General features: G+C 37.4%; 1 protein-coding gene across 2 annotated transcripts in view; it reads right to left on the minus strand.

The window, feature by feature from the left end:
• The window catches only part of PDE11A (phosphodiesterase 11A), a 107,488-nt gene that overhangs the window by 84,265 nt on the left and 1,705 nt on the right, over positions 1 to 21,518 (minus strand). Inside the window, exon 2 of one of the 2 annotated variants that reach the window (XM_068195983.1) lies at positions 10,058 to 10,216. In XM_068195983.1, the coding sequence (XP_068052084.1) occupies positions 10,058 to 10,216 (159 nt within the window). Of the gene's footprint in view, positions 1 to 10,057; positions 10,217 to 21,518 lie in introns of those variants that run through there. The other variant, XM_068195984.1, reaches the window with a different exon arrangement.

Consider the following 21,518-nt stretch of genomic DNA (forward strand, 5'->3'; position numbering starts at 1 on the left):
AAGTACCTGATGAAACAATAATTGAAGTATTTTGTTTTAATATTCAGGACATACTACTGAAGTATGACATCAGTGAGGAACATGATCACGGAGTACTGACTCAGTGGAACTCATTTTCATATTCATTTTATTGAATCCTCCTTATACGCAGAGGCTTATCAAATAAGTTTCTCACCATTCTTACTCTGAGAATTAAATTTAATTTTTAAATTATAATTTTAATTTTTAAATAATGTTAAAAGCTGTAATAGGTTCAGGGAAAAAACAAAAACCCAGCCAACCAACAACGCCCACCTCTTTATTCTTCCAAAAGTAAACATTAATACAACAAATTCAAACTGATAGCTGAACACATAAAATGCTCAAGCTTATTCCCATAGGCTTTTATGGTGGCTTTTCATATCTCACTGGAATTGCCTCTGCTTCTTATGTATGGTGATTTTCCAGAACCCAATTCAAAAAAATAAAATGCTTTCCATGTCTATATGAACTGCTTGGTCTGGTAGCAGCTACTGAGTTCATCACCCAGTGGTCAGATATTAATGAAATCACACAAAACCAGAGGTAATTTCTCCACTTATAGGGCAAATAACAGTCTCTATATTACATGTTTTCCAAAACGTAGGTTAAATGCAGTAGCTCTAATTTGTTAGTGAGAAGCTTCTCTTCAATCTGCTGGTTTAACACTTCTGCAGGCAGACTTCAGCTCTTGTAAGCCATCCACACCTTCACTGCTCTAATTTTACCAACTTCTTGAAGTTCAGAATTATTTGATATTGTTTAAGAGACTAAAGATCAGAGTTTACCCTTGAAACAGCTGTATTATAGTGGTGACATTTCAGCTGCTGTGCATGTCCAGTAGGGTTGCATCAAACTTTGCCACCACTGAGAATCAAAATTTCTGGACATTCAGGATTAAAAGCTCATGATTTACAATTTGAGTTGAAGAAGCCCTGAAACCCTAGGCTAGAGCAGATTACCAACATTTGTAATTCAAGCACAGAAGCAAGGACAAAGGCCCCCCCCCACTAGCTATATTTTCTACTTGGGGTGACAGAAAAAGAAAATTCTGATTGTGTTTATGGAAACGTGTCTTGGCAAGCTTCCTTCTTCCAAAGCCTCCTCTCCTCAGCAGGGAGTAGTACCATATTCACAGCTGTTCTGCTCAGTGGGGCAAGTTGCAGGGCTGCTCCAGCTCAGACCATAATATGTGGCCCTGCTGTCCTATAAGATTTCCCACTGACACTCACCACATGGCAGCTAGGACATCCTCAGCTCTTGGAGGTCCACAAGCCCATCAATACTTGGCACTAAAACCATGCCACAACACTGGAGAGATATTATCAATGAATTTGCTTTGTAACCATGACACCAGCTTTGCAAAATGCTAGTCTGTTTTTATACACCAAAAGCTTTTTCTTACAAAAAAAACCCCCAAAATCCAACACAAACCCCACCCCAAAAAAACAGAAAAGAACAAGGTTTGTTTTTACTCATTCTATCACATGGACAGCAAGTGGCCAGCAAATTAATACTAAGGTTAAATCTATGTCAAGTTTAGTCCAAAGACTTTAGCCTTAATAGTTGTCAGTATAAATATTGTTTTGTTTCACTGAAAATGTATGTAGATAATTATTCTAAGTAATAAGGTTTCCCAGAGACCAAATTAACAATTAAGGGTCCTACTCAGAGCTTTCACCAAGCACTGTTAAATGAAGCATTCTTCCTGGCTCCCCACCTCTCTCACTATGCTTTTCACAGGAAACATTTTTCTAAATACAGTTCAATAAAGCTATTAAGGGTTACCTGAAGTGCACTGCATAATTTACTGCCTGAAATTTCTGACCACCATTTACTGTTATGAACAATGTGGCTCAATTCTCTTACAGCTCCAACATTTCAAGTACAAAAATCATCATAATATTGTTTTAATCCTAGTTTAATTCTTGCCAGCTATGCAAGAGATGCAAAATTATTATCATCAACGGTTAAATTACTTCAGCTTTCATAATTTCAGTGAGCTCCAGTCTAGAACATGTAATCTGGCTGCCCAGTAACTCTTAATCTTGTTGACTCATTTTACTGGTAACCCATGCTTTTCATGCTTTGTTGTAGGTTGGGGTTTCTTGAATTAAAAACACAGCATCCTCAGTGATTCAGTGAGCTATGGAATCTTTCATATGAACAGACAAAGTTTTTGCTAAAACTAACAATCAGCAAAATGAACTAGTTAGTTAAGGGACAAAAAATAATTTTTTTTTCATGGTAATGCAGTGACAGAAAGATGACAACAGAAGCAATGAAGACATGCCCAGGCTTTCAAAAACAGTTCTGGGCATAACTAAAAGGTAGTTTAAAAATGCTAAGAAAAGTGCAGTTGTTTTATCAGGCTCAAGTGTACAAAAAGTTGGTTCAAATGTCTTCTACTTCTCCAGACATGAAAAGTACCAACGGTCAGAGCAGTGAAGAGGCACTGACCAGGGGTTTTGGCAAGCAGGCACCTCTCCTGCCAAAGCAAACAGATGACTACAGAAAAAACTGCTGCACCAGGTGGGAATTGGTGAAGATTTTTAAGGCAGAACAACCGGGATGAAAATGAATAGGGAATGACTTTTCACTCTGTTCACTAAAAGCAAAACAAGAAGGAATAACATTAAATTAATTAAAGTCACATGGCAGTTCTTCATACAATATGCAGGATATTGTGAAATTTATAACTTTTCTTGCTTCAAGAAATGCTGGAATAAATTCCTAAGCAGAAAATCCCTGGAGTGGTATTAAATACACAGATACCATGTCTGGTCCTGAGCTGCAAATAACAGTACACTCTTGGGCTATATGAGAGAAATACCATCCCGTGCTTGCCTCATTCCAGGCATTTGCTTTTAGCTGCTGGCAGAGAAAGGTCCCATGCAAGACGAGAACAAGAGTTTTATTCATTTGTGGCTGCAGATTTAAACAGCCATTTCCCAGATATAGGGGAAACACATTGCTGTATCCTTTTAACAGGCATTACAGCTATATTGCTGCTTACATACTCCAGCTGCTGGGATGCAGACAGGAATTTCTCAGGTGGACAATTGCAAAGTTAGGATGGATGAGGGCTGAATTCCTTCTAATGTACAGTCAGGAGTTTGCCAGTTAAAGAGCAGCTATACTTTTGCAAAACAATCAAAGACAGCAGCGTGGCACCATTTTCGTAAGAGTGAGAAACACTATAGGTAAAGCTGGGACAGAGATGTGAAATACTATATGCAAAGCTGGAACTATTAAACAAACTGCTGAAATGGATTTTTTAAAATTGTTTTAGTGTTTTTTAACCACATCTGTTCCAATAAGGGATGCTACATACAAAGAAAGCAGTCAACAAGGCTTTAAAAGCTCAGACCGACTCAAAAGGTAGGAAAATTATTTTCTTATTATAAAGTAAGAATACTTAAAATTGAAAATCTGATAGCACATATGGAACCACCTAATGCCATTTTTAGAATTATGTTTCAAAAGAGTGATCACTGTAAAGTGATTCGCTCAAGGGGATACTGTGAATCAGTGCTAGAACAACAGTACTGTTTTAATTACAGTTTCTTATTAAGCCTGTATTAACTTGCTGAAGGTCAGATGTTGACTTAATTTTTAGCAAAATTATTTGCTAAGAAGTGTTCAACATCTCATCACATAACCTATAGCTACAGATAGGCTCTGCATCACTATTCCAGGGAGAAATACTTTTGATGGCAGGAACTGCTGTATGAACATTTCATTCTGCTTCAGGAAAGATAGGCAATTCACAGGAGATGCAAAATGCTATTTTCTAAAAGTATATCAAGCCTTGAAGTTATTATGAAGAACATCTGGGGAGAACTGAATAGACTGACAGAAGTTCAGAAAACATTTCACGAGGGACCAAGTCCTGCCATCCAGCCCACAGGGCACATCTCCAGTAACTGTCAGAAATAAAGGTTTCACCAGCTGTTGACCACAAAGGTTTCTTCTTACATGCTTCTGTAACAGGCCCCCAGTGCAGATTTCACTTCAAGCAAACAAGATTTTTCTAATAAGCCATCTGATCAAAATAATTTACTTGGTTTAAGAGAATTTTGCCAAGAAAAGAAAGACACCTGAAAGTAGAAACTTTATTCCTTAGGTAATGGAAGAACAGGGTTTTCTCCAGAAAAAAAGCCTAAAACAAACCAACCAACAAACAACAAAAACTAGCTTTTCTAATCAATTCCTTATATAGACAGTACCTGGGTGTTACACTGTAACACAAGTACACATCATCGCTTTCAAGACCCGCAGGCTTTCTTTCTGATGACAGATGTATCAAACAAAATTCTGATCCTTCTGAGCCTTTGTATTATTGTTGTTTTGGTATTCCAAGCTTTGAAGTGAAAAATCTATTAATAAAAAAATGTAGTATTAACATCACCCTTTCTAGTTTCTAGGGTGTCTGAGAGTTACCATCAGAACTGCAGAATTCTTAGCTTTTAGTCTTCCTGTTGAAAAATTTATTCACTTCTGACTGAATAATGTAGTATGGCTGCACAAAGACTTCCATGATCATGGCATTTGGTTGCATTACCAGTCTTCCTGAGAAGTTGTTCTTGTGTTTGACCAGTAGAGATCTGGGCTCCTTTCTCCTGCTACAATGCCTTGTGAATACTAACGAGAGGAGAAAACAGAACACAAGCTCCAGGGCTATTTCTATGCTTCAGAATCTGCAGGAACACCAGGCATTTCTCTTAGTAAGATTTAGTGTGAAGGTACTACTGAATGCTTCATAATTCATGTCTCTGAATATATGAGTTATCCTCATCACTCCTCTGGATTTTTTTCTAAGAAGGATATAATTAGTAAAAGTAATTTTTGATAATGCGACTGCAAAAAGCATGAAGGAAAGCAGCATAGTCGACTGTGAACCTGTCTCCTCCAGTGGAAGCAATAGGAGCCAAAACTGCTCCTTAATCTTTTCAGTGATCTGTCATGGATGAATTTAAGCTTCATAAATAGACTTGGGGGTCTGCATTAATTAAATGTTCCTATGTTAGAAAGGAACAGAAGTTTGATTTTTAAAAGCCCATTTTTCAGCAGAGATATTTTAGTCTAGTTTAGTGAGCTCTGAGTCAAATACTACAAATATTAGCCAAATGACAGTCAAGGTTTACAGATGAGAGCTCTTATTTATTCAAGTCTCTCCATATTAATTAAGAAGATACAAGCACAGGCAATATGGGAAGAATCAACAGGTTCAGATTCCTGCTGGCAATAGCAGGAAGAATCCAGATGTCTTGTATAATTAAGAGAGTAAGGAAGGTAAGAACAAAACTCCAGTCCCCACAAAAAAAGCCCATGAGAATTTGTCTTGAACTGTTCTATAGAGGAAACCCTTCCTGACACCAAATCTGACCAATTTTTAATTTGTTTTATGATAACATCTAGAAGCATCAAGCAAGTATCAAGAATTTACTGTAATATGTACCATAAACACACAAAAACAAAGCATCCCACAAGTTTAGGAAAATACACATTTATGTTTGAAAAACATATATGGTTCACTGAAATATCCCTGCAACACATCTTAGGCAGGTTTCCATACCTCAGAGATAAAGATGTCCAATTCAAATATTAACCACCAGTCTCAAAACAGAGGTACTGATATAGGGAGGTTTTTGTTAAGTTTTGAGTACATTTCAAGTTCTGTAATTAAAAAGAAGTCTAGACTTTCAGCTTAATTTGAAAGAATGCCTGAATGTATACAAGACTGAAAGAAGTCCATGCAAATGTCTGTCATGGCAGTCATTTTGTGCTGTTGGTTGCAAAACAATGGTGTTAAGCTGCCTTGATAAAGCAAATATCCTAGTGGCAAATTGCTTTAAACTCCCTCAGCAAGACAGTTCAGTTACTGTGATTTATTTTAATTTAGATTTGTGTAACATGTACTTTTCGAGAAGTGTGCCTAATAGACCATTAGAGTTTTCCCAGATAGCTATGGTGCCTCAGCACCTTCATCCTTCAAATGCCTTCGTTATTTTCAGTCTTCTTTCAGCAAGTTTGTCTCTTACACTAGGAGATACATGACATATGGGCCACATGATACCTTTGAGGATTATGCCATTTTTAAATAATAGCTTTCAGAGTGTCACTGCCAAGTGAGAGAACCAAGGCAGGTATCAGCAGGAGGTTGCCATATATGGAACACACACACAAAAAGTTCTTTATCTAATTTGTTTCTCATTTTTTCCTTTGTAGTGGATCCATCAATTATTTTCAGGTGACTTTTTTCTGTAAATTCCACACTTTCACAGAGCTGGAATTACCATTTTCACAGCAGCCGGAGATGCTTGCCTGTTCTGGATCACTTCCTTTCCTAGTAGTTTTATTTACAGTTGATTACTTCCCTAAGATGAAGGAATGGTCTTTACTGACTTTAAAATTGCTATCTGCCAGCATGACTCTAAGCTCATCATGCAAAAACTCACAGAAAATGAATTAGCAGGTATAGCAAAATCCCTGGAAATCATTCATCACTATGGTAGACCTGATGTCGGACATATTTTAGCTTTAATGAATATCGACCAAGAAGAGCATAATAAATTGAAAATTTCAGAATCACAAGGCTGCTATTAGGAATGTGAGAAATAAGATGTTGGAGCATGAGAACCCTTATCTTCAAGCCCCCACAAACCAAATACATATCAGATAAATCCTGTACTCTGTGGACACATATACTTCTTAATAAAACTACCCACAGAGCACAGACAACAAATCGAGTTCTTACTTCCCCCTCCCAGGTCTCACTGCATTCAAACGACTTGTTTTCAGCAGAACCAGCAGGGTTTAACTCGAGATGGCAGCCCTGGGTACCTTCCCTGCAGTCAATTCACTTCTCTCAGACGAGGATGTCAGAGGCAGAGAGAATCAGGATGCCAATTTAAGTGACCATGGAGCTGCTGTTGCTGTTTGTTAAGCCTCTCTGATGGAGGACTAGATTTGTTTTGGCACTGAATTTCAGAAGACTCTAAAGGGCAGACAATGACTGAAACCACAGACTGTCAAACTCTTGTTAGGCTTTTCTCAGCAGTCCTGGAACATGTATGACTCACCAGCAAACAGCACGTACCCTGAAGTGAATCTTCAGCCCAGAACAGGGAATGCATGTTGGGTGCATAGTTCTTTCCAAGGGCTCGGGGCTTTTATCTCTCCACTCTGTCTGTGCAAATGAGCAGGTCTCTTCATTTGCAAAATACATGTAAAAGTATATCACCTGCTATTTTTCCAAAAAGTTACCAATTACACAACATAGTGTAATAGTGATGACTATTATGGGTAATAAGGTATTCTAATATTGTTTGTATCAAACTGAAAATCTCCAAAATCAGTCTGTTCAACTGAGCTGCTAATGTTGGGGTGACAAAATACATTGTGACACTGAACATCTTTCTCTCATGCCAGTGGCTGTTATCTAATTCTGCACTTAAACAATGAATTGGCTAAAGCATCCCTAACACCAAAATGAGAAAAGAAATTTGGCAGTGGGAAACAATATTAAATGTGGAAAATTCACTTCTATTTGTTTTTAGTGCTGTGCTTTTAACACTGTGGTCTGATATGTAAAAGAAAACCCTGAGAATTTGCCATGAAAAACAAAACCAGAAGAACTTTGCAATACAATACCCCATTTTAGATACTGCAAAATATAAACTTGGTTACAGCTTGAGAGCATTAAAAACTCCTCTAACCTTAAATATTTTATTTGCTATTAAATTCCTGAAAACAACTAAGAGTACATAAAAATGATGCTAGCATCTACTTAATTCTAATTGAAAACATAAGTCTTTGTTTCCTATTGACTGGAGACAGCAGTGCTGCCAAGAGACATTTCATTAGACAATATAGTCTTGTCATTTTATAAAAAAACTCCAACGGATTATTTTAATTGCTTCACACAATACTTAGAGAGGAACGACACTTGCAAACAAAAGCCAGACTCAAATGATACTCACATTTCTCTGAGAGGTTTTCAGGGCTAGGAAAAAGACTGCTAATTTACATTTTCATTTCCTAACCATTCTGAAGCTGCTGATTGTCAGAAACTGTAGCATCAACATAAAGCTGCATGTAGGTCTTTTGCCAGCTCATCAGGCTTTTCTGCACAAGCCACCTCAATACCCTGACTACCAAAGTTTTCTTTTCTTATTCTGAAGAGGGTTTCTCAGTTTTCACCTGCCTCCTTTGCTCACAAACATCTATGATGATAATATGGTTAAAAATACCTGTTTGCTAATCCTGCAAGACAGTTCTCCTGAAAGTATGTGCTCTTGCTTCCCGGAGGTATATCATGCTTTCTAGGTTACTAACTGAAGAAAAAAAACTTAAAAGCATGGGTTTTGAAATAACAGCACATGGACTGCCAGGCCTCATTAAATCCAAAATCTATTACAGGGCAGAATGATGGTTATGTTCTTGTTTACTTTTCCATAAAATCTACATCTCAGAACCCATTCAATATATTCTTTAAGAGTTCTAACACACACGCTTATAACTATAACAGTGGTCTAAATTACTAAAAACAAAATAAAGACAACAAAGTATGGGCAATTTGCTGATTTTTAGATAATATTTGGTAGTCACTGAATGGAAGCAAATGCCTCAGCATCAACATAAAATATTCATACATTAGAATATTTATGTAATACACAATTCAAATATACACAGTTGTTTTGCTAGTTGAATGTATGATAATCAAATGTAGGATCCATGTTAAAAGCTGTATTTTAAAGAATATTTCCTTTACAAGGACAGAGTACTAATAAAAAGAAGTGCTGAAAACCCCTATTCGGGGGAAGTTTAATTTGCATTTAGTTACCCATTGAGGCATACATTGATAATAAATCAATATTCAACATCCAGGATTCTCAAGAATCAAAAGTAACTCAGAAGCAGCCCATGGTTACACAAGTTTAGATAGCTTCTAAAGAAAGAATTTAAAAAGTACTGGATAACTTCAGATGAAGTACCATCTGAAAATTGGGAGTTATATTTAAAGTTAGTTAATTCTATCTAAATCATTATGCTACATCGGTTACACAAACACCTTGCAGAAAAAAAACCCCAAAAGTTAATTGTTTTTATTTCTTAAAAGTGGGTGTATAACATTAACTGCATTTGAATCAATATAAAGAGCTTTTTGGAGGAAAAGTCTGCCTCTAACTACACTTCCACAAAAATGAGATTCAACACTGTTTCAATACACAGAAAAGTAGTTCCCTATTACGTGCTTAAAGGCGTTTCCATTTCTCTCTCCTGGGCTGACAGAGTTGCAGTTCTGTTCCTCCCCAGTTTGCTGCCCTCTACCATTCTCTTCCCCAGTCACATTTTGGCTTCCTGCACATTTTCCCTCCAAGGTTTGCCTTCATCAGCAGCATTTCCTATTTCCCCCGTCTTTAATTCAAGTTCCTTCTTTGCAGATACTTCTACTTTCCTGCCTTTTGAGCTTACTTTACTCTCCAAATTCCACCTGAGATACACATACTTGGTGTTCCTTCCCATTCTCTTTTTCCTTAAGTATTTGCAAGTCTCAAATATTTTAGAATAACAGATTTGTATATGCATAATTTCCTCCAAAATAAAATTTCTTTTGCATACGCTACAGGCATTTATCCCATGGAAAATACTAAGAGAAGATCTTGATTTTTAGAGTCAGCAAGCTTAGGAGCATCTCTGAGATAATTTCCTCCCAAACTAATTCTTACAAGTGAAGTTTTCAAAAATAAAAAAGTCTTCATACTAAGGTCTACTACATAAAAAAGGTCTGCATAAGATTAACAGAGGAACTCAGACATTTACAGAACAGATTTTCTATTTTCTTTTTTCCTTCTTATTTCTATTACATTTTCTATTGAAAACAACAAAAATGTACACTTTGTTATGCACTTCCAGAAAAACAGCATAAACACAAATGATGTGCTATTTACTAATTTAGATTAAGTTTCTTTAGATAAGTCTGCTGAATTAGAGAAAAAATTTAGAAAGCATGCAAAAGTAAAAGTAACCTTACCTTTTCATCATCATCAGAAAAAGGGGCACCTCCTGGAGTCTTATTTATTGCTTGGGCAACACCAATAATCTCTCCATCACTATTTCTTATGGGCATGCACAAGAGTGACTTTGTCTTGTATCCAGTCAGTTTGTCAATCTCATCATTAAAGCGTCGATCCTTCAAAAGGAAATAAGGAAACATTAACATACACTTCCTGTATCTAAGCTTTCTTCAGACAGCAAAGTACTTTTCTCAATGTCCGATACAGTATTTTTCAGTAGCATTAGACTGTTGTTTCTCTGTTATCAGCCCATTCTTTATTAGCTGTCTTTCCTCACTTTTCTCAGGGGATCAGTAAAAGATTTACCATTACATAATCATATTCACTGAAGTCCCACGTTTCTACCTCAATTAGAAGAATGCCAGCAGAGGCTGATACCTGCCATGAGTAACGTGACCATACATACACGTCTGCTAGGCCCTGCTGCCATTTCACACCCATAATCTGCAGATGCTCACGATGTCTCTCTCAAGTAAATGGAGACTCTTTTTGGCCCATTTCTGTCTGCTCAAGTATGGCTGGTTATGTGGACTGGATCCAGTAGAAACACATTCTCAAAGAAATGAAGTCAAAACCTCAGCTCTTTCTGGAAAACTAAGTACAGGAATGTCCCTGTTCAAAAAAGGCACTGTGCAGCAATCCATTCTCTGGAACAGTAAACCCCAAATTGCAGATCATAAAGTAACTCAAAAGAGGATAAAAACTTAAGAGGTAGTGCTGACATAACTTTTGTTCATCTTGGTAGAGCACAGTCTTCAACAGCTCTTCTATCAGCCAGAGAGGAAATTACTGCTTTTCACTGGCAGCAGCTCTGTTCCTCTGTTCACCCTTCCTAAGGGTGAAGTTAGCACTGTGCTGCAGGCAATAGTTAAAGCCAGCTCAGACTCTCCTAACATAAGGGAACTAAGCTGTTGTACAAAACTAGGCACAACTTTTTGTTTTCAAAAGTTTAAACAATACTGGCTATGAAAGAATGCCCATATTTGTCTCAAGTCATGAAAACAATCCACACCATCCTTAATTTGATTGTGATGAGCAATTCAATCATTTTTTACTGACACTAAAAACTGACAATTTCTTTTCTTGACAAATTTTTATCTATTTTTATTTCCCTGTTGTAAATTCCAGATGCTATAGAAACAGTTTCTTCACTTTGAGACATGATTTAGAAATGATCTATTTTTACCCATTAAAAAGATTAACATATACATTTGTCTACTTTATTACTTATCGCACATTTTCCAACATCTCAACCAGAAGGAACTAATACCAAATGTACCCAACAACTTCTTTGGGAGAGCCACAACTCCCATGATGGATGTTTTTTAATAACAGCATCAAGGACGCAGATCTGTCTGATCTTGTGATCTTTCCATATGCTTCTGAACACTTTTATATCAAGTTCAATAGAAGCTGAACTGTTGTGCATCATAGAGAATCCTGCCCAGAAAGATACAGTTCTTCTACAACAGAAGAAGGGAAAATGCAGTGCAATTATCACACAGTAGGCTTCACTAATGAATAAATAAAATATTTCTTCCAGTACTGCCTGGTAATGTCTGAACTACTATTTGGAATACTTGCTGTTGCTAAAATATTGATGTCTTTTGCTACTGAAGAGACAATCCCTCCTCTACTAATTTTGTACCAAGCAAAGCAGAATACATGGGGAGAACACTGAAACAACAGTGTGCCTTGAGTAGCAATACTGTTGTTGATTGACACCTAGTGGGCTTTACAAAAAAGTAAACTTTCAAGGGGCAGTTTAGCTGAAAAATCCAAAACAGCTGTTGGTCACACCAAAAGTGAGTTGAAATTTTCTCATCTGAATACACTCCATGCATGTGGTATATGTAGTCACTGCCTTTCCAGCAGGCCTCAAGATTAACATAAGAAGTGCTGTTTGATCTGCAGAGTGTGTGGCACACAGGACAGGGGCTGGTGAACCTGTCTGAATGAGATGCATGCTGTAGAGCTGGCAGAGTTAGCAACAGATGCAACGACCAGCTATGGAGCCACTGCTCCTTCACGGATGCTATGGAGTAGCAGAGACACAAGGGGGGTTAGCAGCCTGAAAAGTGTTGGTATTTCCTTTAATGTACAGCTCGTTCTGCTGCATTGTTTCTTTTTTCAGGCAGCTCATGGAAGTTTTCTGTTTGTCTCTCTCCCTGGAACCTCCACCCTAGGAGGAAGAAGGGTATCAGATTATATCAACTGATGCTAGAGAATTGGATGACCTTTTGCAGAAGGATATTATGTCTTGGAGCCGAAACTAAAGGTACAGTAGTCTAAGAAAGTTAATGCATTTAATTAGAAAAATGAGGCACTATTGACAAAAAATTCAATAACTTGGTAAAAGCTGAGAATCATCAAGATGTGAAGTGAACCTACCCCTACTCTTCTGGGGAAAAGCACGCCAGAATTTCATTTGGGTGACATTTGAATAAGTGATGAGGAGAGACATATAAGTGAAAAAAATAAAATGCTGTTCCTGGAAACATTGATATTGTTGAACTATGCATTATGCACAGAAAACAGTGACTGGATGACCTGCATTATGTTCCAAACCTCTTATCCCCACACTCTCTTCTTTCATCAGTTATTGTCATAATAGGACGTACATGGCAAGATCTAAGAGAGTGGTTTTAGTGAGTTTAACAGTACCAAAAACAACTTGAATGCCCAGGTATGAACTGTGATGGCCAAGAATGGACAATATTTATACGTCACTCTCCTCACAGGGTAGTAAGCTTGAGCAAGGAGGCCTGTTTATGAGCTGACAACAAAGCTGGTAAATCAGAGGTTTTGCAATCTGTCAGATTGCAAACGTTTTGAGATACAAACTCTATTATCCCACATGTTGGACCAGCCTGCAACACAACAGGGTCTCATTTGCACCAGGGCCCTGGGTAGTAAGGAGTCCCAGTGTTTATGACAGCAATGCAGCACTTGCTTTTAAGGTTTTTACGATTAAGATATATAATCAGACATCAGGGGCAGACTAGATAAAAGCTTTTGAGAGAGAGACTTCACCATAACTGTAATAGTACTTAAAGTATTTTCATACAAGAACACTCATTAATTAAAGTCTTCCACTGACTGTTTAAAGAATTACTAGATACTGCTTTGGTTCTATATAATGAGTTTTCTACACAGAGAAATTAAAAATGTGAAGGCTGAGGCATTTTTAACTGGAATTTCACATCTGCCATCAAGGAAAAGTTACTCTGTAGGACAAACCCTATCCTAGCCTTAAGAATATTTACTGACTGTCAGTGTTGCCTTGTGAAAGGTGAATGAAGTAAAGACATAGAAGAGAGCAAGTTTGATCCATCAATCCAAGTGCTGGTAATCCAGTTAACCTGCACAGGAGCAATGCAGTCCCAGGTTTTTGGATATATTTGAAGATTGCCAGTGAATGAGAACAGATAAATATCTTCATGGTTTTATTCTGTAGAAGACCAGATTAAGGTACAGAAAGTTTTTTTTTTCCCATTAGAGTCCTAGAATCATATATTATCAGAATCTCAACTGTCAGCTAAAGTTTTGGCTTCTGAGCAGTTTCACCAACTGCTTTTCCATGTTGATTTTCAGTTAAAGTTGGTAGTTCATACATTGTTAGCAAACATACAAGTTTCACTGTGCTTTTCTGTTTTTTTCAACATAAGATAACTCTTTGAACTTGAAAAGATGTCTTTTTATAACCTTATCAAAACCAGTAATTTTTATGTGAGCATTATTACCATGATTTAGTAAAAAAGAAAAAAGTATAACCCTAACCCAAGTTAGCTAAGAATCAAATATTATAATGGAGGATGAAACCTGCTTGATAACATTTCCAGGAATTAAGTCTTCATGACAAAGCCACTTCCTCTTTCTTCAGTATCTGAGGAAAAGTGTTTAATCTAGTGAAATGCACCAAATGCCTCAGCCAAAGTTGACAGCTAAAAGAGAAAGATATTTTTGATTTTATTATTTGAAACACCTTTCAAATCTTTTCATGACACAGAAGAGAACACTACAAAAAATATTCTATTAACAGGCCTGGCCTATTATATTTTACCATTTACAGCCCCATTTTTTGTTGTTGCTTTGTTTTTTTTTTTTAATAAAGGGCTCTATTAAAAAAAAAATCACACAAAGTTGCATCAAAGTTTCCTAGATTATACTGTATTTAAGTTCCTGATTAAGTTGCTAAGTTGCATAAAAAATAACTAATACAAGTATTATGACAGCATCGTTAACACCTGAGTATTACCTGCCAGTATTACTGGAGTACCAAACTGCATCAGATAGACAAGTTTGAGTGAATTTATAGAAAGCCAAGAGCCTTTACAAAAAGAAAGAAATTGAAGATGGAAGATTTCATAACTCGATTCACTTTCCTAATCACACTTCCTGTAAGTATAATACATAAGCTTTTATAGAAAGAAAAAAGAGCAAGAAAGCTAAAAGAGCAATCTAAAAGACAGCAAATTCTCTAGATTCAAAGCATAACATTAAAAAAAGCTAAATACAAATTTAAAAAATTAGGGCATGCAGTCTGTTCTAGATACACTTTTCTAAAAATCACATATGGTGCAAATTACATTGTGTATAAACAGGAAACAAAACCCAAGCAATAAACCACTAAAGGAGATAAGGGGAAACCTTGTAGACAAGAAACTCACATATAAAACACAAGTTATAAAGCAATCTCTGACAAGACTTCCATGTAAGGACTGCTGCAGCTATTCCTGTCATCTCCCCCAAAATCCCTAAATCCCCAGAGACAAAGGCAGCAGGAGAGCAAACTAGTACCAGGCAGCAGCATTGCAAACCTAATTCTCCCAAGTAAATAAGCACAGTCCAGTTATATTGTGACTATTTATACAGCAATATTTCTTATAGGAAAAAAATTACTACAATAGATAGGACACATGAAACAGCTCAGCCAACTCATTTCTTTACTCCCAAACAATTCTTATAAAAGGAGGTAACATTGATCCTCAAAAATTTTTAAGCTCCAGATTTAAAACTAAGACTTATAGTCTGAATATATAAAGTAGCTTGATTTGTAAAAACAGAAAAGGTGTTGATTTGCAACAATTCAATACTAAAACTTTTTTGATGTATTTTTTTCCTCCCGCATATGTCAGGAGTTTGGGGCTTTGTTTAGTTTGATTGGTGGGAGTGTCTCGTAAGTCATATGAGCCCTCTTTCTGAGCACTGCTTCAGTTATTAGTTTGACAATGGACATTAGCAACAATGCATGTTTTTCTAATTGTGACTTGCACAAAGTTAATGTGAAAAAAGAATATAATAGTCTTAAACAGGAAGAAAAGACTTTATGAGCACTAGCAAGTCTGCAAACATGAGTGCCTAGCTAATAAGCATAATTACAGCTCATGCTTCATAGTCTGAACTGATCAGCAGTAGGGGTCAGAAAATATTCCTCTGTAGGACATTAGCTAGATCCATCACATAAGGATTTTCTTTTCTTCCTTCAAAACAAACTCCAGAGATGACCAATAGCACAGCAGTGAGTTAAGTGGTGGCCTTACGTACAGCAGATTCTGTGCACTTCCAGTCTGATTGTATCACTATTAAATAAATTGTTTACAAAGAAAAGTATTTTCTCTCTAATTTTCAATAGTTAGAGATGACATCTGTGGTGGTTCTTCCTCCCCTCCTGTACCAGCCCTGATGATGCCCCACTGGGCACCAGCTATAACCATGCCCATGTTCCCAGGGCTCAGTGCTGACCTCCTAAATAGTAATGATTCTTTATACAAGACATGTACACACACATGGCTTTGGAAAGCTAATACTCCTCTGAGCCAGGAAACCAACAAGACTCCTGGGTGTTTCAAGAGAAATCTGAGTACGGGTTTAAACCTAGCACCTGCTGGAGATTACTCAGGTGGGCAACACACTTTCAAGTGTTACAGCAGCAGTCTTATTGTGATAAAGTAGCAGCGTTTGTTATTGTCGAAGCAGCGCTCGTTTTGAAGTGTGCACTCTAGAGACATGAAGCTCAGACTGCACAGTGTTGCTGTTGCCCTGTTAACACATAACTCCCGAGCCATTACTTTCATTTATTTTTCAAAGTCTGCCAATAGGATTATTTTAGAAAAGTAAAACAAATTAACTTGCATAACGATGCATGTATACTTAAACTTGTTATTCTATAGAAAAGTTATGCAATAGCATACAACTGTAAATAACCAAAATGAAATATCCATTTGTTTTGAAAAACTGAAAGCCAATTAAGAAGAACATACCAAAATCATTTCCCACACAAAACTACAGCTTTACTCAGTCTCGTGCTTGTAACAGGACCTCAACTAAAATCTGAAGGGCCAAATCCTGCATTTTTTTCTCCTTGTCACTGACCTGCTTTCATAAATATACCTACTACTTTCTCATGGGGAACTATAGGGCACAGAATGTCACCAGTTTAATATCTTTTCTACAAAGACATTTTAGAATGTCTGAGGCAAAAAAAAACTGTACTCTTCAGATGGATGGATTGGCTGAGCAACAAACCAGTTAATGTCTATCAGCTTATCAAATGGAAAACCCCCCCAGCTCTCCAAAAAGTTTTTCCTGCCAAAGCTCTGCAGGGCCAGCAGCCCAGGGACCTGCTGCAGGAGGGTGAGCTGGGGACTAGTGCAGGGACTTGTGACAAAGAAGCCCCACCTGGGCACCCTGAGCACAGCCACTGCTGGGCCACCTACTGCTCATCCCAAATATCTCAGCAGCAGATCCACGGTGGACACTACCTGGGGGAGCAAGCAGCTGCTGAGGATCCAGGGAGTAATGACAGCAACCCTAGGGGCCAGGCCACTGCCTGCCTGGTGGGGGAGGCAGCCTCACCTGCTCACACAAGTTGGAGGGAAGGTGTGACTCCTCACCATGCCTGAGGGCTGCCACCAGCAGTGTATGCTGCACTGCACAGCCCTGTCTGTCCTGGGGATCCAACAGCAGCAGCACGGGGACACGAAACAACTGAGCCTTTGCTTTGGACAAGTGTCCCTCTACGTGTTCCTGGTGTCAGCTAGGAGCTCCTGCCCCTGGCAGGCATCTCCAGAGAGTCATGGTGGACCTGGGAAGGTCTTGGGACATTGTATGCATCAGTCAAGACACTGCTCCTCGAGAAGACTTATGGAGTGAGGGAGGTGACAGGAGGTGAAGACACATCCTCAGCTACTGCCCTGAGGGCTCTCTGCCTTTCCTTTCCAGCACCTGCCTCCTGTAGAAAGATACCTCTTTCCCAGGCCAGCACCACTGTGACATGAAGCATGAAGGGCATGTTCACAGCTAGTGGGCTCAGACACAGGGATAATTTCAACACTTCTTCACCAGTTTATGGACTTGTACATAAAATCTCAAGTTTTCCTAAATTTTGCATGATCGGCTGGAGTGTCCTTTTATGCAAAGCACATCAGAGCATCTTAGTCTTTACTGCTGCAGTTATTTCCTGCCTTCCCCGTAGTACTTCCTAGTCATATTTAATGTACAGCAAAGAAAATCTCTTTATCTTTTTTTCTGTATTACATGTAAATTTTTAAAACCACTGTCTATTTTGCTTGCCGGGTCTTATGACCTTTGCTCTCTTAAGAGCAACCTCTCTCCTTGTTAAGAGTCAACACTGAAATTTGTAGAGCTGTTGGTGCCACTGTCCAATGCTGCTGAGTAGAACTAAGTGCTGCCCACTTTCAGAGCTGAACCCCCCAGGCTCTGGGGTTTTAGTTCTTTAACTGCTCTTTGAAACTGAGAGAGATCTGCTGTTAATACTGCTAATGACAAACAGCTACCCTGTGTAAGGAAACGTGGCTCATGTCATGCCTCTTCTTGACCTTCTGCACCCAAAGGAGCCCCACACGGGCCCTCCCAGGCTCAAAGGTCTGCATCTCTGAACAGTAATTCTGTGATGCTGTCCTGGCACAGCAGGAGACACTGAATGCTCAGAGCTCACCAGGAGGGCTTGAAAAAGACGATGCCCATGCCTGTACCTAGGTATTAAAGGATGTTTGAAACTTGCTGTGAAGAGTGGTGTGTGCATTAACTGTGTCACACTTGGCCTAAGCTTGAAAGAGATAACAGGCAAGTCCCGGACAAAGAGAGCTCAATTTATGTTTTACTTTCCTTGATTTCAGTTGCAGTAGTGTGGTTGTATTTTCTTTTTGAGGACTTGAGCTATATTGAAAAATAATTGGTCATATTTTATGGCACTTTCTCTAACTTACAAATCTCATGTCTTAGCATGACTCCATTTAATATTTCTCCTCTATGCTACATGCTTTATTAAAACATCCATCTGGTAGGCCATTTTTGTCTTCTGTCTTTTAAAGCTACTTTTAAAATTCTGAAGTTAACATAGGATGTGCAGAAACTTTATTCTGCTGACACTGGAAAATGGCAGAACACATATTTCACCACTTTCTGATATATGTTTACTATTCTAGAGGGTAATATTTTTTTCCACTAGTTAGAAGGATTTGGGATGCTATTAAATTGTTTCCTAATTTTTGCACAGCTAATGGTATAACAGTAACCAAACATTACTTGTAATTTAAAATGTTTATTATATAATACTGCTCTAAGAGATGGAGGAACAACATTTAAATTATCAGGAATTTCAGCTAAACACCATGGATGTCCTGTAAGAAGAATGGATGACATGAAAAAATGAACAGCTTCAAATGGGAAAAATCTTTAAATTTGAAAATAGCTTCTAAGAACTACAGGTAATGATCTCTGTCTATGTACTTAAAATGGGCTTAATAGTCTTCATATATGATGATGGAAGCTACATCTATTCTCTGTCAAAAGGAGCCTCAATGGACATTTAGGCCCCAAATTTCCTTGCCAGTAAGATCTGATTCTTCTTCCAACATGTGTGCTCAAGATATAGTTCATTATTCCCATATGAAAAAGTAGTCAGAAATACTTCCCAAAATTTACATATGGGAGCGTCCAAGGCCTTATTTTAGAATTTTAAGTGACTGAAATTTTGATTTACAATTCAGCTGGATTAATTTCAGGAGAAACAGTTTTAGACTGGCTTCAAAATGAAAATGAAAGAAAGTATCTAATTGCTTTCCTTTTCTCAAATTCTCTGTACTGCTAACACTTGCATATCAGATCATGCATGTTGCAGCTAAAATTATAAACTCACTTTCATCAAATGACTTTGCAATGCAATAAATAAAGCTTTTAATGCCGTGAATGAAATTGTGCAACTTTTGAATCAGTTATATAATATTCATCTGAACCCTTCCATAAATTATTTGTTGAATTCTCTATTGCTGCGAGCCTCCAAAAGTTTATTCAGTCAAAGCTGAACTTCATAAATTAAACTGCTGTGAGATCTTATGTGATCATTGTTTAGTATTAAAAGAAGCTATTATTATACAGTCCTCAATATGCGATATTAATTCCAAACCTTGTATCTATGTATGTTTATTGAATTAAGAAAGATTGTTCACATGAGCAGATTTTGAAAGTCCCACTCAACAACAATAACAATCACCTGGACTGTGGAAAAGCCCCATCTAATAATGTTTTTTTGTATTTTTTTCTTTAGAGAAGAATAAATGTATAATTGAAATAGCATGCTGTCTCTGATAATGGCACAACAAGTAATTTACAAATACTTCCTGAAATAATCAGTCTGATGGGCACAGGGGACTGCCTGCATGGAACACATTACAAGACATGACAGCATTTAATTGTAATGTTGATTGCACTGAAGTTCCATTAATGTCAGTCACAGCTGACAGTACAAGCAGGCAACCCAATTTGTACTCAGTGGTAGAATTCCAAAGGGTATTTGATCAGGCTCTGAGAAAATAGAGATGGTTGAATAATAATAAATTTCCCAGTACAGTAAACTAACTGATGATATAGAAAAATGTTTACCTATTTTAAATAAGTTTGTTAATTAAAAAAAAAAAAAAAACAAAGCAAAAGAAGTTTAAATTAATCTAAAAGTTCCTCTGACCTTGTGTAAGGCCTTTTCTTGCCAAACAGCATCAGTGTAGAAACTCTCTTCAATGGACAAAAAAATGGTGCTCTTCTGTCACCCCTTTTCTTCAGCTCCACCTGACAGTTTCCTGGTGGTGCTGGTTTTTTATGTGACAGTTGATTAAACACTTTCATCATCAGTGGCAGAAAATAATATTATCATATTTATTAATTTTTAAAGTGCTCCATTGCGAGCACTACAACGATCTGAAATGGAACAGCTGTCACCTCTTCACGCACAGGTACCTGGGTTCCATAGAGCTCTTTATACCATTCAATTAGAAATGTCTCCTTTTGATGATGCACATTGGATGTATATCCTTGCCAAGTAAGAGAAGATAAACTGTACTAACTCTGAAACGTAACTGAAAGCAGGGCCCTGTTTTATTATCCAGCAAAACTTTCATTACAGTTGGAAGGTTTTAAGTTTCATTTGCACTAAAGTAAATCAAAGTAGCTCCACTGAAAGTTGGAAGTTGCATTTGATGTAATTACAGAATGGACTTGGATTAGAACTTGCCCATCTACTGCAACTAATGTACTTAGGGCTTAAAGATACAATGAATTGTATTATTTATGATATTTAAATTGATTTTGAATAAGAGCCAGACAAAAGTGTAACACAAATAGCACCGGGAATGGCAACTGGATGGATTGCTTTTCACTTTTCTCTGTGGATGAAACAGAAAATAAACTGTTCTAAGAAGCTGGACTTTTTCACAGGGAAGTGAACACAAAGTGAACAAATACTGAAGAAAAAATTAAAAAATAAAACTATGTAAGTCCCTAGGGCTAGAAAACAATGCCCTTTCAGTGGCATGCTCACATCCAAAAAAAGAGTGTCTGGAGCTATCCAGAGTTTAGAAGGAGGGATCAAGTTCCTTCCTAGCCAAACTCAGATATCCTTTATCTGTTTAGCAAGCTGGGACTATGGAGAACATACTGCTTCACCTACAACAGCAGATATTCTGGGAATTGCGCCATTCTATGAGTGAAAGTAACAAAATCAGATTGCAAGAAAAAGTGTGTAATGCAGAAAAGGGAAAAAGATAAAGGAAGAAAGCCAGTTGAAATTTTTTCAAAGGTGATCCAATACTCATTTTAGTCTGAGCATTTTTACCATTCGCTTTAAAATGTGTGGGTTGGGAAAAATACATATACCCTGGTTCTTCTTCTGTATTTAAAAACCAAAACCAACCAAATCTTATTTTTCAAGGTTTTTCCTTGTAGTCTGCTGCAAAGCATCATCAGTTTTTTAATGTTTATTGGTTTTGTTATTACTGTAGATTAAAATAAGACACTGGAGAATGTTTACTACTAAAATTCTTTGAGATATACATCTCCCACCTTTCTCAAGCTTACCAAGATTCTAACTGAGAAAAGGTGTCACTTTGTGGTTCTTCATTT

Source organism: Anomalospiza imberbis, chromosome 7, assembly GCF_031753505.1.
Source record: "Anomalospiza imberbis isolate Cuckoo-Finch-1a 21T00152 chromosome 7, ASM3175350v1, whole genome shotgun sequence".
Classification (NCBI taxonomy): Eukaryota; Metazoa; Chordata; class Aves; order Passeriformes; family Viduidae; genus Anomalospiza; species Anomalospiza imberbis.